Genomic DNA, 16,220 nt, shown 5'->3' on the forward strand with positions numbered 1-16,220 from the left:
TCTTATTATTTTGTTTCATTAATTTCTTGTACTGAATAAGCTCTATATAAAACAGCATTGATATTTGGGAATCATGTCATAATGATTCTTTACACTGTCCTAAGAGACCTTACAACATTCTGACGCATTATGCTGCCTGAAAGAAAAATAAATTCAGTAATTTTGGCTTATGAGGAGGAAATATCTAAATCATTCTAAATCATAAAGTCATTCTTACACTTTTAGCCAAAAATAAATTAAATACTGATGCTGTAATGTCACGTGAAACACACTGGAAAATTCAACAACCACATACTCTTATCTTCATTTAAACACAGCTCAAGTGCAAAAGTTTTAAATATTAGTTTTGAAATGCATACAGTTGCCATTACCGCTGTTGTACTTTCTGCTGCATTTAACACACTTATCATGTTTGCATCTCTGAAAATAAGTGCAGAAAGTATGTAGATCCGGTTTAGGTCTTGCAACTGAAGAACTTGAATACACACCAAGAATTCATCAAATATCATTGGATGTCTTTGTCACAGAATAGTTTCCTGTTGCCTTACAATAACCTCAAAAACAAATGAGGTGAGAACAGAGGCTAGAAATGACGTCAGAGTTACTTAGGAGACAGAAAAACACACTGATGTTGATGAAAAGCTATTCAAATTCGAGTGTCTGCATGCATAGGGCTGCTAAATGACTAGTTCAACATTGATAAACAAACAAACCGTCACCATAGAGATTAATCTAGAAATTGTGCAATCCAAATTATGCTTGTCATGTACAGCAAATAAATATTTAACAGTACTATACATTGTTAAATGTACAAATATTGCATGAAGTCTGTCAATTAGTTTGAAGTCATTATATAGTAGCTGCATGCAAATCATTAAAAAAATAATAAAAAATAATGCTATAAATAGTTAGGAATAGTAGTAAGCAATAGTAGGCATGTCAAAAAGCAAGATATGCTAACTTTGCAAAATATATTTTATCTATCCACCATCAGTTCCAAAAAAAAAATAAAAAAAAAAAAGCAGTAGTCCTGAGAGGTCAAATGGTGTAGCAGAATATATTATTTTAAATCTTCTTTAAACACATTGTTCTGTTACATATCCTTACAACATTTTAGCCAAATATTAATTATGTTAACTAGACATGCTTACGACCTGTCTAGAGATGCGTTTATGCTGAAATATACTATTATACTAAATTGTTTGCATTTACGGAGTTGGCTTGTCCGTTTTATGTTTCACGCTTCAAAATTTATTTTAAGGGAACATAGTGAGCATTGATGCTCGTTGGCTTTTGCAATGCATTGTGGGATTTTTCAGGAAGCGAAAGTTCCAGTGCACTGGAAAGATTTTGCAATTGTCCCAGCCTTTAAAATGACCGACTTGCTGATCAATGCCCAGACTACTAAGCTAATTAAGATGCACCCAGGGCCTTTGAGGCACCCATAAATAAATAATATCATAATATAAAAGTATTATTACCAACAAAACTTGTGTGTGTGCCACTTTGTGGTTGTCAAATGTTAGTAGAACCTGTCTACAGCTAATGCGATAAAGTACCCACTAAAATTATAATCTAGTGTCTACATACTTATTGGGGCCACTGCAAGTCACAGACAAACAGATGATAACTAATTTACCTTTTGTTACTTCCCGATGACTCTAATAGTGCCGAGTCCTTGCTTCGGCTGTTGGAACTCCCAGAAGACTCGTTGCCATGAGATTCATTTCCGTGGGAATCATTACCATGGGACTCATTGCCATGGGACTCAGTTCCACTCCCACTGGACCCGCTGCTCTTCATCTCCACATCCTCATGGAGGGAATGTGCCATCTTCCGGCTGTTGTGGGGTGAAGCAGGAGGGTCTTGGCTGCTGTCGCTACCTTCAGACGCCAGGCCAAGTTCGCCCCCCTCCGCGAAACTACTCATACGATGCAGCGTCGACATTGAACTGCATCCAGCTGCTTCATTCTGCCCCTCCAGGGAGGAGAACAGGTACGGTTTGGATCCCGAGTCCTCAGACATCGGAAATGGTTTGAAGAAGTGACGCAAGGAGCCAGAAGATTACCCCATCGTCATGGTGGGGCACACAGAGGGAATGTAGACGACACTTGGATTTCTACGGGAATAAACACAGACAGAAAATGAGTCAATCGTCTGAAATTTTCCATCTCAAAAATCAGAAGCCCTTGTCTTTTGACAGGTGGAAGGTACGCTCACGTACGACGGACAGGTACGTCAAAAGAAACCAGGGCAGGATGAAACAACGCTAATCTGGATGCGATCACTGCACAGGAGATAAGATCACCTCTTCAGTTGCACGCTCTTCACTCTCCAACAAAAGTAGAACATCGAAAGTTGAAAAAGTCAAACTCACATCAAAGTGATGCATGCACAGCCCTGTCTGATCCACAATCTATAGACAGGCCAGATCTGTCTGGCCCCAGAGAGCCTAAACTGAGTGTTCAAAGGTGGGCATCTCTGGCGTCCCCTCACTGTGTCTGTACAGTGTCCTTTAGCCAAACAGATGTGGCATTTCGGCTTGCAAACACTGCCTCCTTCAAAGCATTAATCCCAGCAAGTGCACATAAAAGATGCTAGACAGCTGTCTGGACCAACAACAGGCCCTGACTGGTTTTCATCCCTTCGTGTTGAAAAATAAACTGTTATCCCTTTGCTCTGAAGAAATAAATAGTCGCCTGACCAGAGCCAAGTTTCCTGGTCAGGAACTGAGATGGGCCATATTAAGGAAGGACACCTTCAGGTTACTGATTTGTGACTTACCACTCTTTGACCCAACAGGATTGTATAGGATTGACAGAGAGTAGAGTACGTTAATGGATTACCTGTCTGACCAAGACCTTTCTAGATTTACCATGCATGGCTTGTATAATGTGTTATTACATGCATACGGTACTACAAGTGTGAACTTGCATCAAATTAATTCACTAAATATGAAAGTGCATCAATTCACAAAAAATGTGTGGTCAGTTGATTAAAAAATTTTTGGAAAAGAATTTGTTTCCTAAAAGAAATTGCATGTTTTTTTTTTTGTTTGTTTGTTTTTTGCAAATTCCACTTTTATATTTTGTGATTTATGCAATGAAATTTATACATTTATTAAATTCTTAAAACTTGCATATTCAATTTTTTTTTTGGGGGGGGGGGCACAAAAGAAACAATGAATAGAATAAAATTATAATATCTATGTTTTTTTTTTTAATAAGTCTCTTCTGCTCACCAAGGATGCATTTATTTGATCAAAGATTCAGAAAAGAAACGGTTATATTGTGAAATATTATTGGCCTACAATTTAAAATAACGGTTTTCTATTTTAATATACTTTAAATATAATTTATTTCTGTGATGCAAAGGTGGATTTTCTTCAGCCATTGCTGCACTCTTCAGTGTCACATGATCCTTCACAAATCATTATAATATGCTGATTTATTATACTGATTTATCTAACAATTATGCTGCTTTTTTATTTAATACTTAATTTAATTATTTTTATACTTTTTCAGGATTCTTTGATGAATAAAGAGTTAAAAAGACCAGCATTTATTCAAAATAGAAATCTCTTATAACAATAAATTACACTACTGTCCAAAAATCTGGGGTCAGTACAAAAATTTAAAACAGCTCAACTGTTTCCAACACTGATAATAAATCAGCATATTAGAATAATTTCTGAAGGATCATGTGACACTGAAGACCAGCACAAAATTTGCCAGCACAGGAATAAATTTATTTTTATATTATAATAGAAATCCGTTATTTTAAATTGCAATAATATTTTACAAATTTTCTATTTTACTGTATTTTTGTCCAAAAAAATACAGCCTTGATGAGCTAGAGACAAAAAACTTAAAAATCTTACTGATCCCAAACTTTTGAACACTATGTAACATTATATATAATCAATGGCAATGAACATTTTGGAATAATACACTGAATTATATTTTAAAAATGCATCATTTTTACTTTAAATTCTGATTGGATTAGCCACAATTATTTACACATATGCTATAGCTATTCTAAGTTACTTGGTTGCTGGCCAAGTGTAGATGTCTGCTCTTTAATATCAACTTTTTTTGTCCTCTTGAATTGTTTGAGACATGTTTCCTAGTCGTTCTCACGTGTAAATAAAGCAGTCCTGCCCACTGTATAAAAGTTCCTGCAAAAATCATAATGGCATGTACGTCAATGGTTAAATTACTTGCTTCACTACCCAGCTCACACCTGTTTGAATTATTAGCACCAATGAGACATAATTATGTCTGGCTGAGTGCCTACTGTAACCCAGTAACCTACAGGGTGATGATGACACGCCACCACTAACCTTTGAATTTCCAGTTATATAGTAACTCACTGGTCAGGCACTGTGACACTGTTAATCGCAAGTCACATAAACTTATGCAAACCCAACACGTGAAAATATGGCTTTCAGCCTTTCAGTGTGAATCTTTAACTATAACCTTGTAACCTAGTGAAAATTATTACTTTTGTCCTTCTTATAAGTCATATCAGGTGATCTAGAGATGTGACCTTCAAATGACACATTATTAGCCATTAATGTGAACTTTATTTAAACCCTAAGGGTGTCTTCCTGTGATACACTCTACCTGGGGGGCATGAAGCAGAACACTGCATTTTAATATAATTACAGCTGACAGACCTATATTGATATCTCTTTCTAATACAATCATAGGTACTATTGGGAACAGCACATGATCTGCAGTGAATGGTAGAAACTAAACAGAAAAAAACATTTGAAACACATGAAAAAAAGGTAACATTTTACTAGACCACATTGTTTTATATGTATGTAGCTATCACATTAGATTAACTTTACAAAGACAAAGTCCACACTATCTTCTTATTAGTATGCAAGTATGATTTTCAATTATATACATCACATTTACATTTGAACTGTTGCATTGTTTAAAGACACACGATTCAAAGCGATCAATCCACCAGTATTCAAAATTCTTACTTTACAAGCCAAATACATGTACCTCTCTGGCCTCTTAAGCAAACTTTGCCTGCTAAAAATATCATGTCTAAGTCCAATGCCACCACTATTAAACAAGCCTATAGTCAAAATCTCAATTCAGCATTTTTTTTCAGGTCACTGACCTCAAAGACCAACAACTGCTACTCCATAGTAGATTGGCTGAATTCAGTTGTGTCTATAACACATGAAACACAGAATCAAGAAAGATAAATGGGACAATAACAGCTTTCCATAAGTTGAAAAACTTAATTATACAGTTTAATTATATAGGTCTGTAGCAAAATAATGTATTGCAAAGTATATCTGATCTTCAGCATCTTTCATTATATTCTAAAACGACTTGAAACGCATACATTTAATATTTCTCTCTGTAACAAAAACAATATTGTAATGTTAACCAAGTAAAGATCAGACAAAAAAAACCTAAAACTAAACCTAATTATATAAAACATGAACCACATAACCACCTTGCAGGCAGTTTTATAACTCAGTATCAAGTTAGAGTCATTTATGTAATTGAATGTGTAGCAAAAGCACATGGACTACTTGTGTTATGTTAGAAGGACTTATATAAATTTACAGACAGTTCTGAATGCAAATAGTTCATATTCTTCAAATGTTTACATTTTAACACAATTAGAACTAATTATGTGATTATTTAAATACTAGGTCTATGCATTTTTTGTGCTGTAAATACTTCTCAGACAAGAACACTTATATCAAATCATACTGAACTTTAAGCATTAGAACACCAGAGGATGCACTTCAGCACTTGCATTTGGCATCAAAACCAAAAGTGTGTATAATTTAAAGTATATGTATATTTCAATTGTAAACAAGACATTCAGCAGGGCTAAGAAGACTAAACTAGATTTAAGGTCAAGGTTTAAAGTTATAAAGTAAGGTAAAAACACATTGTAAAAAACTGTACACCAATGTGATTTTTTTAATGAACTATACCAAAAGACTACAACAAATTAACACACAATGAGCCTTTAATGGTGGTCTCAGTTCTAGTTGGAAAATGTTTTGACTCAACTCTCTTAATGAACCATTACATTTGATATTATAGCTGGGTTCATCAGTCCTGAAAAAGATTAGACCCAGCGATTGATGTGTGTTCCGTGATGTCATGGCGAGAATCCTGTGCCATCAGGTCATGGATTAGAAATACACTATTTAAGAGTAGCATGTGACAGGAAACTGTTCTTAGACTGTAGCTGTCCTACACAATCTGCTGACACACATTTGTGCTTTTGGACCTTGTTGAGATTTGATAATATTTACAGATTCATGAACTTATATACAGCCTTGTTTTGTATACTTTTAGTTTGATTATCAGTAGAGCTCTCCAATTCTTAATAAATGGGGTGAGGAGCAAAAATTTAACCATATTCAAGTCTTGAGACAGTTTTCACTGCATAGTCCTTAAGGAAAGTTTATTATTTTCACATGTTTTTAAGTATTACCAATTTACAAAATTTAAGTGATTTTAAACAGTTTAAGTGCAAGAAGAAATGTCCATTTGTCAACCAGTGCACATGTACCAAATTGAATCATTTCATTTTCTGTGAACAGACAAATAAGGCCCCATTTACACTGCATGGTTCAAGTGACCCAATTCCGATTTTTTCCTCTCATGTGGCACAGATCGGATATGACCGGTGAATGTGTAAGCAGGAAAAAAACCGCATGGATTCCGATTTTCTCAGATCGGATTCAGGCCTCATTCATATGTGGTAATAAATCGGATATGAATCGGATACGTGCATTTGCGTGTGCCATGTAAGCAGACAAATCGGATATTCCCCAGTAAATGAGAGTCGTACGTCATTAAAAAAAGTGACGTCAACTCAGGTGGACAATTTGCGTGTGCCATGTAAGAATTATTATAGGATATTTGGAGGTAGATGGGTGCACACAGTGGAGCAATGCCAAGGTTTCATGTCTTTTAAGTCTTTGGGGCGAAGAGACAGTGCAGGCAAAAATGCAGGGTTGTTACAGAAATAAATCCGTGTTTGAAGACATTTCACGAGATATGGGGAGGCACGGTTTAAGCGCTTTTTTCTCCGCCCGCGCCGTACGAGACCAATGTTTTGCTGATTTTTTTGTTGACTTTTCAAAATATTGTGAAAAGCAAAACACTGTATAGAATTTATTTGCATCTGCATCCATTGTATTTCGTGCTGTTTTACTTCCATTTCCGGGTCAGAACGTCTAAGTTTGGTAGTTTCAGCAGTGTAGTGTAAATGCAAAAATCGGATACTGGTCACTTTTTAAAAGATGATGTAAGCGGGTCGTCAAAAAAATCGGATATAGTCAGAAAATCGGATTTGGGCATCAAGACCTGCAGTGTAAATGCAGCCTAATAGTATTACTGTTTACAGTAATAACGAAATATAAACAATTTTGTGCTGTGTTGCACATCATTTATTAGAATGAGGTCACACGTGCCAAAAACAACAAAAATTAACTATTTGTTGTTTTTATTATTAACATCGTTGTTTAGGGAAATTTTATTTATTATCTGTATTTTGACCTATTTCGGTCAGTGAAAACTTTCATGCTCATGCTCAAAAGTCACTTTGAAAAACAATAAGCAAGCATAAAACTACCTGCACATGGCTTAATTAAATTTTGACAAGCCAATGTGACTCACGAGAATTTATGTAATGATGTAGTTGCTTGAGTGTCGCCTAGCCTTACATAATACTAAAGTCTTTGTGGTAGTCATATTCCAAAGTATCCTTGTAAACAGCTGTTTGGTAATAATGCAGGGAGTGGGCAGCTAGCTAACCAAATCTTTCCAAGAAGACACGTGGGATTGGGGTTACACAAGGGCAGGTGTTGGGACCTCCAGATTAGATTGTGTAAGTGTCTCATCCTTCTGCTAAACCTAAATTCAGCATGTTTTGTTTACTCTATGAATTACCACAATGCACAGCGAGTATTGGAGATCTTTGCTCCTTGGTTCTAAAGGCAACACCTTTAAAAAGGTGATTCAGACAGGTGAGCAAACTAATACAATAACTTCGGGAAGTGTTTCTGGGATCTCCAAATCAAGATGTGCCTACAAAGTGAACAAAGGCCAAATGTTTATCCTGGTACCCACTTTAAAACAAAACGCAACAAGCATATCCAGCCCCAACTGGTTCCAACCAGACCTTTCTCTCTCTCTCCACCCAAGAAAAAAGCACTCTATCAATCAATTACTTATCTACACTCCAACTTCAACTCCTCTACCTACACCAACTCCTCTACACCCTCAAAGGTGAAAGTGGCAGGGCCAGGTTAGTAGCTGGAAAACCCCTCAAGGGAAATCAGAACTGCGTTATCTCAAAGCTCATACGCAAAGATTTCACTTGCTTTGTGTGGGTAGGACCCATTTCAGGAAGAGGTTACAGAGAAGTTACACACTGATAAAATCAAAGGCAAAATCAAAGTTTGCATGCCAAACACTTGTAATAGTTGAAAGTTTGCCACAAATGAAACAGCACTCACTTTAACTGCAATGATATTCTTCACATGGAACCACTTCCAGATTTACAATTGTGCAAATAACCTAAAAGTGCACTCAATAATTTCACAACCAACAAACACTCCTAACTATTAATTTATTCCATGATCAAAACTGTCTGATAGGTGGTTAAAGAGATAAAATAAGCATTATTCAGCTGATGACCTGCTTCCATGTAGAATAAAATGACTTTTTAGGCTACAACATTTTTAGGTTTTAGGACAGCATTCTTCATATAATGTGAATGTACACAACTGTGTCTAATAAGAATTTACATAACACTAAAAAATGCAATCACAAAAACTTGCACTAAAACTGTAGTTTAAAACAATCACTTACTCAGCATAATCTAATTCCATGACTGTCCTGTTTCTCATCTACTGAACCACTCAACAGACTAAAGTTTAAACTTGGAAAGATAATATCAACGAAAGCTTTGGCTTGATGCACTGTGCGTGTGGCACTCTGCCAACAATAGTGTGTTAATACATAAAAATGCACCCGAGGACAGTCTTCGTGCGTCATCACTTCCTACCCTTGACTATGCTCTGCCTGCGCAGCAGCCATCCCATTTCAACTTCAACAACGACCCGTTTTTGACCCCCCTCCAGCATGTATTTAAAACAGCTTTATTTGAAGAAAGCCATTGTTTCCACTCACACAGATAATGCAGCCCTATTTTATTTCAGTTGTTATAGAATCCGTTTCAGGTGCTATCCTTAATAGTAGATGCTAAAATGAGAATCTATATCTTATCTAGTATTTAAACTGAGATTATTTGTGTGCCCAGCTACGGTTAGGAGCAAATGATGGGTTGAGTAGTTCCTGATTACGTCAGTACTGCATGCTAACCATTACTCCAGCATCTCTATGTATAAAAATAGATCTAACAATTACCGTGTCTGTAGTTTTTTTACATTCCTTTTGTTCATTTGATCAAGCTGTGCAACATTCATGTCTTGGTCAAGAAAAAACAGATTAAATACAAGACAAACAAGAAATTTGATTCCATTTAAAAAAAAAATGCAGCATCTGCAAAGACTATAAGCAGTTATTTACTTTTTATTTATCCTGTACACTTTAAATGGAATAAATCACAACACAAGCAAATGAAAATGGCAAAATGTATGCAAATTAGCTTATACTACACAAACACATTTTTTGGGAAATGATTGCAACAACGTATGAGTCAGCTTTGAGAAAAAAGACCAGGGAGACAAATATGCTGAGAAAGAAAAGAAAGACCTCAGCTGCCTATTTTTTCTTTTAAATCACAAAATAATCCTGTATTATTATCACCCCGCTCTTTATTATAAATTTTGGATATATAAGCACACAAGCTGAAAATTAACAGCATGATTTTCTGTAAGCTGCTTTTAAATAATGTGCTTTGTGTAAAGTGCTACAAAAATAAATTTTGAACTTTTTTTTTAACAGTTTGTTGTATGTCAATGCACATGCAAGTTTATGTGGTGCTCGATACATTAGAGGCAGATAAAGGTATCTGGAGCACCTCTTGTAGGAGTAGGTCAGTTTTAATAACCTGCAAACACCCCCTCCCCACCTCTGCATATCTGACTTCAAGCTCAACTACCAGCATACGCTGCAATCAGAAGTGGAACAACTGCCCAACTTCAGTGGGGGCTATATTTACCCCTTTTAAAAATCAATTTTAAAAGCAAAGCACAGTCAGAAAATAACAATAACCCCAGTCATCCCACATGTGTGTTCCAAACCCATATGACATTTTTGCTTTTGTGTGGAATGCAAAAGGACAGTTAAGCAGATGGATATTTTCAGTCACCATTCACTTTTATTGTTATGGCAAAAAGATCCAATGAAAGTGAATGGTGACTAAGACTGTCATTCTGCCTAACATTTCCTTAAGAAATACATATAGGTTTCCTTCATTCTTAGTTAAAATGATCACATAGTGGCAGTGAATTTGATTTAAATTTTATGGTATTAACATGAACTAAAAAACATGCAATAAGTGCTTCATTCATTGTCTCATGCATAAGTTTGAACTATGCATCAGAGGCATGTTACAGAAAGACATTATCTAACATACATGACTCTGCTCGTGACAATTATATATACAGCCCTGCAGTGACGCATAACGACCACTAACAGACCTATACAGTAGATGAGGTTGAAATTCATTCATTTTTGTTAGGGAAATGTGTGGCAAGCTATTTAAACATTTATTCTTTTGTTAACACTGTCGACTTTTATGTTATTAGAAGTTAGTACTAAAACAAACTATTAGTAGTGTTTTTTTAAACAATACTTTAAAATTACATTTTAACTATTAAATGGTACTGTCACTTATTCATTAGAAACTATTACTTATTCGTTACATAACCAAACAAATATTATAGTTACTAAAATATTTACTAGCATATATTTCAGTCATCCTATAACAAACTGAATAATAACAACACTTATTTATTGAACTATACAATATATATTCCAACTGTTACTAAGAACATTTTTAGTGTCTAACTGAATCCATACTAATTAGTATTCCAAAAATTGCTAGTAATGAATAGTTGTTAGTAAAAATGAAAAAAGCTATTAGTTAGTATTTAATTTATTACTAGACATGTAAAAAATAAGTACAAGTAATGAAAAAAAAAGTTCGTTTTAAGGAATAAATGTTAAAATGGCTTGCCATTAAAATGAGGCTAGTAGGCTGACTCATAACTAGGAGCGCTTGCCTCATACCTTTTGCAAAATATATTGCAGTCACAGTAAATAGGGTGCATTTAAATTTTACAAGTTATATGGCTGGTTTTTTGGTTGAGGTAAACAAGGAGGACGACAAAACTGTAGTGATATATAGGGCTTTGCTCTGGAGCACTGACCGGAGGTGACCTAATCCCTGACACAGTTATACAACGCCTAAGTTTAATACATATAAATATCAGTCTTTGACACATATATGACCGAATCGATGTGTTTAACCTATGTAACCGTGCATCTACATGAACATCACTTTGTGTTCACGACACAAACTTGTTTATGAACAATTGGTCACATTGCAGTCAATGGAATGTGTTTATACAACAGCTCAACCTCCGGCTCTTTAAAAAACACGAATGTATCCTACTGACAACTTAAACAGTCTTCCTTTTTCGCACAGAATGGACGGTTTAAAGCAGGTCTCCGTCCTGTCTCGCCAAAAGTCCGGTTAAATAAGATATATTCCTGAAATTCCAGTCAAGCCACACTGAGGCAGTTTGACAACACTTCAGCGCTGAATGCTCTCTCACACCGCTGCCCCTGGATCTCCCGAACTCGCAGCATGACCTGAATTCAAGCTCCTATCCACCGAACGCTTCCATTGGCCGACCCCGGTAATTTGCATGCGGCTAATGCGGAAATACCAGAAGCGCGCTGTGATTGGCCGAAACGGACCGCCAGTCCCTCTTTACATAAGTATTATCATACGTCTCACGTGGACACCCATGGCCAGTGACGGCGTGCGCTGCGTAATGGGCAAATCACTAGTGAGAAAGCTGGTGAAATGCGAGAGGCTGATGAGGGAAAAGAGTGTGGTTGGTCCTGGGAAGCCGATACGCGGCCGAAGTGTTATACAAACGGTTATACAAGTGTGTGTACAGTCAAAGGTGTCTCGCCCTGTATGCGCGAAACACGGCATGTGATGCTATTAGTAAAAAGCGTTGGATGGAGTGCGTGATTGGCTCGGAATCAATCCAGTAGTCAATACATTAGGGATTGTTTATTTGCAGTGAAGTTTAGCATTTCTTTAGAGTAATGTATGTACATTTATAATATAACGAATAGTAACAATTTCCATTCACTTCAGGGGGCACTTTTTGGCATTTCATAACAGAACATCTCACATAACATAATACATAACCATCTCATTCAGATGCTATTACACAACATCTCATTTGATTTTATGAACCTTTTTTTTTTTTGCTTTTGCTTTTAATAATCCAACTGCATATTTTACAGCTGCAGTGGGGGGGGCGGGGGGGGGGGTTTTTTAGCACAGGCATATTTTAGTCACTATTGCCTGCTTTTTGCAACAAATGCAATTCCAGATTTTGATCCTTGTAGCTTTATACTCTCTATATAGAAGGCTGTTTCAGAAAGCACCTTGGATAAGTTTATTCGTGCACACAATAATCAAACCAGTATGAGTGGGAAACACTAGCTGTTTGGACTCTCTCCATCACCATCTGTTAGAAGATGCATCATACGGTCTTTTGCCAATATTATAATGGTGTTTTCATTTTTTCTGCATGCATCTGATTTTTACTTCAAGAAAGAACACAGGCAAATGTTTTGGTTTTGACCTGTTGAAACATCCATTTGCTTGATGGTAATGTGTTTATTCTCTAGCGAATTGTGCTGATTTGTGATACCACAATAATGATTTTTCGAATCATATGTGGTTTGCATAGCTCGTTATATTAGTACCATCTCCTTTTAAAGCAAAGTCACATGAGTTCAAGAGTGCTTGTTGGAAGCTACTGAGTAGGGCGCAAGTGCTGCAAAAATCAGTGAGGACAATGCAACATTTCACATTTTTTAATACCTTTAGGTGATCAAGTTTAATAAAGAAAATTCTCAGAGATGGATGAGATGATTTCGATGATCTCTTTTTCACTTCCACTTCTCTCATAAACACAGAGCTCTTTAAAAAACCTCTCAGTAACCCTACCAGATGCAATGTATCTCTTCCAATCTGGACCCAGCCAACAAGATGCATACCAATCATCACCAGACCATTTCACAGAAACTCTCAGCGATAGCAGCAGCACGTTTCTTTCTGTCCTTGTCACTCTTGTTTCCTGAGAATATTAATCAAAACACAGCGATCATAAATCAAGTTGCTCTCTGCTATACACAGCGGTCAGTATTTTATGTATACAGTGCAAATATACATATGAAATCAATTACAGCTGCATCAATTATTGTGAGCCCTATATACTGCCAGCAGTTTTCTGAGCACTCAATGAACCCTGAAAGCCCAAGACTCATTGTACTTAATATTTTAAGGATTTTGATCCAGTTAGCACAAAGAGAACCTTGTGTTCTCCGTTGGATAATTAAATATGAAAGTCATATATTGAAAAATGAAATGTGGAACATGAGGCCTGATAGTGAGATACATTGGTCAATGGATTACATGACAGAATCAGAGACCGGAAAAAAAAAATGGGCGGATTGAGTATGGCAAAGGTGGGACTCTCTGCACAAACTCACTCTTAACATGTTCAACGCGATTTCATAGGGACATTTGGGTGTTGTGTTGTCCCGCCGGAAGCACTTTAATTGCCTGGAAAACACATGAGTCAGTGAAATTGAGTGGGCCCCCCTCTATAGTTCCACTGTTACTCAGATCCCTCATCAGACATAAAAGCGGTTTATGCTTGTCTGTCGTGTATAGTACTTCTGCGTTTGGTATCTTTTTGCTGGGTTTCGTGAAATGCTGGGAGAAAGTGACGCATGTAACCGACGGCGCAAAACAATCCCCATTTAAAACAAGGCTAAGTCGAATTACTCATTATTGGCGACGATTTTCCAGCAAAATTGTGCTTATTGTTTTTGTATTGGGGGTACTTTTTTATTTTTTTTATTTTTTTTTTTTTTTTGCAGTCCGAATGACTTGCAAAGCATTACGTTCGTAGAAACTATAACTAATGATACAATGAAGTTGAGTATCGTTCTAAAATCGTATAGAACAGAATGTTTCAACATCACAGCTGTACCATTTCAGGTATACGCACCCGTTATTGGTAAAATATAAGATACAAATGTGTACCTTTTTAAAAAGGCACTCTCCAGTACAGCTTTTGTACCTTTCTTTCTGGGAGTGTGTGTGGAAAATCTGAGACCAAAAATTGGTTAAATTCATTCAGCATGCCTATTGAAAAGTATGAAATAGGTCAATTACACCAAAAATGGACCATAAGCATAAAAATGCTTTTCACAAATATTATTACAAATATAGTAATGCATCATTATCAAAATAATCTTAAACCACACTGACAGTTTATTCAAATGCTCATAATAATTCAAACACATTTTGGATGTAAAAACAGTCTGTGGGTCCTTAAACTGTCTGTGGTGAGTCCTTTACAATTGTATTGCCTATTAAATTGTCCATTAAATGTGAATTATTCCACTTTGATGTCCTACTTTGCACTCAAACTCTCACTCAATAACTTTTCTCTCTTTCATAACTATGTGAAAAGTTTAGCTGCTTGCTATATTTGTAATGCCATCTGTTTGGCCTAATTTGATCAAATTGTAAACTGCTATACTGAGTTCTATTCTCATGACATAAACTCTGACATGACCTCTCATCTCTTCCTCATTAAATAATAACACTAAATGATTTTTTTACAAGATTTTACATTTTTACAAGATCAGAAATCAGGTGAGATAAGACATGCTTCTTTTGTCTGTACTGTAAATAGATGGATGGAAATAACTGTGTTATTAAAAAGTATCAATACCTACACTACCTATTTCAAGTACTACAGAGCTTCCAATTACTTTGGCCTTAAATACAGAAGGTAATCTTCCATTTAAAAGAACACATTGTTCATTGGGGAAAGTTAAATTACATCTTAGAGTTTTAATTTATTCTCCTGCACTGTATGATGACTCTTCAAAAAGCTATTAAAACTTATTAAACTTCATTGCACATTGGGCACATTTTGAAGTCTCCTGTAGAAAGTAGCTCACATTGCTTGGCGTCCTCACCAGGAATTTTCCACTGTCTGCTACAAGCATCTGTCTGGAAAAGTAAAAGGGGAGTTGTCTTTTGGATCTTGTCCTGAGCATTACATCACCAGCCACATATATACCCCAGCCAGCAGGACATGAGGCCGGATGGCGAAAAGGTTATGGCATGGTGCCGGTGTAAAAGCTGTGCGTCTCAAACCAAAAACTCTTCCTCAAATACTCCACCCCTCCTCTCTCTTTTCCTCGTAAGTGGCATTCGTTGGGTAAGAGAGAGCAGTTGGCCGGTGCTGCATACATGGCCACTGTGTCTAAGGGAAAGCGATTTGTCTGCACATGCGAGCAAGCGCCATAGAGCTCCATACAGCGCATTTATGTAGTGGGTTACAAATGAGGATATTTTATCCGCCACTGTTTTTGACAACAGAAGCATGCCTATGTGAAATATAAATAGGTCAATTACACCCAAAATGGAGCCATAAGCATAAAATCTTTCACAATATATTACAGAATATAGTAAGCATCCTTATCAAAATATCTTAAACCACAACTGACAGTTTCTCAAATGCTCATAATAATTCAACACATTTTTGTATGTAAACACAGTTGTGGGGTCTCCTTTAAACTGTCTGTGAGTCCTTTACAATTGTATTGCTCTATTAAATTGTCCATTAAATGTGAATTATGTCCACTTTGATGTCCTAATTTGCACTCAAACCCTCACCAATCAATAACTTTTCTCTCTCATGCTAACAACTAGGTGAAAAGTTTAGGCTGCTTGCTATATTTCTAATGCCCTCTGTTTCACCTCTAATTGATCAAATTGTAAACTGCTATACGGCGTTCTATTCTCATTTTCACAATAAACTCCGACTCTTGACCTCTCATCTCTCTTCCTCACAAATGGGCTTCAACACTAATGATGTTTTTTACAAGATTTTGTACATTTTACAAGATCAG

At 36.2% G+C, this 16,220-nt stretch overlaps 1 protein-coding gene across 4 annotated transcripts in view; it reads right to left on the reverse strand.

The window, feature by feature from the left end:
• The window catches only part of LOC109057293 (period circadian protein homolog 2-like), a 368,217-nt gene that overhangs the window by 20,312 nt on the left and 331,685 nt on the right, over positions 1 to 16,220 (reverse strand). For 2 of the 4 annotated variants that reach the window (XM_042718956.1, XM_042718952.1), the window contains exon 2: positions 1,640 to 2,119. In XM_042718956.1, the coding sequence (XP_042574890.1) occupies positions 1,640 to 2,025 (386 nt within the window). In that variant the 5' untranslated portion in view covers positions 2,026 to 2,119. Of the gene's footprint in view, positions 1 to 1,639; positions 2,122 to 8,873; positions 8,997 to 11,647; positions 11,772 to 16,220 lie in introns of those variants that run through there. The other 2 variants (XM_042718954.1, XM_042718955.1) reach the window with 2 other exon arrangements.

The sequence above is a fragment of the Cyprinus carpio genome, chromosome B2, assembly GCF_018340385.1.
Source record: "Cyprinus carpio isolate SPL01 chromosome B2, ASM1834038v1, whole genome shotgun sequence".
Taxonomy (NCBI): domain Eukaryota; kingdom Metazoa; phylum Chordata; class Actinopteri; order Cypriniformes; family Cyprinidae; genus Cyprinus; species Cyprinus carpio.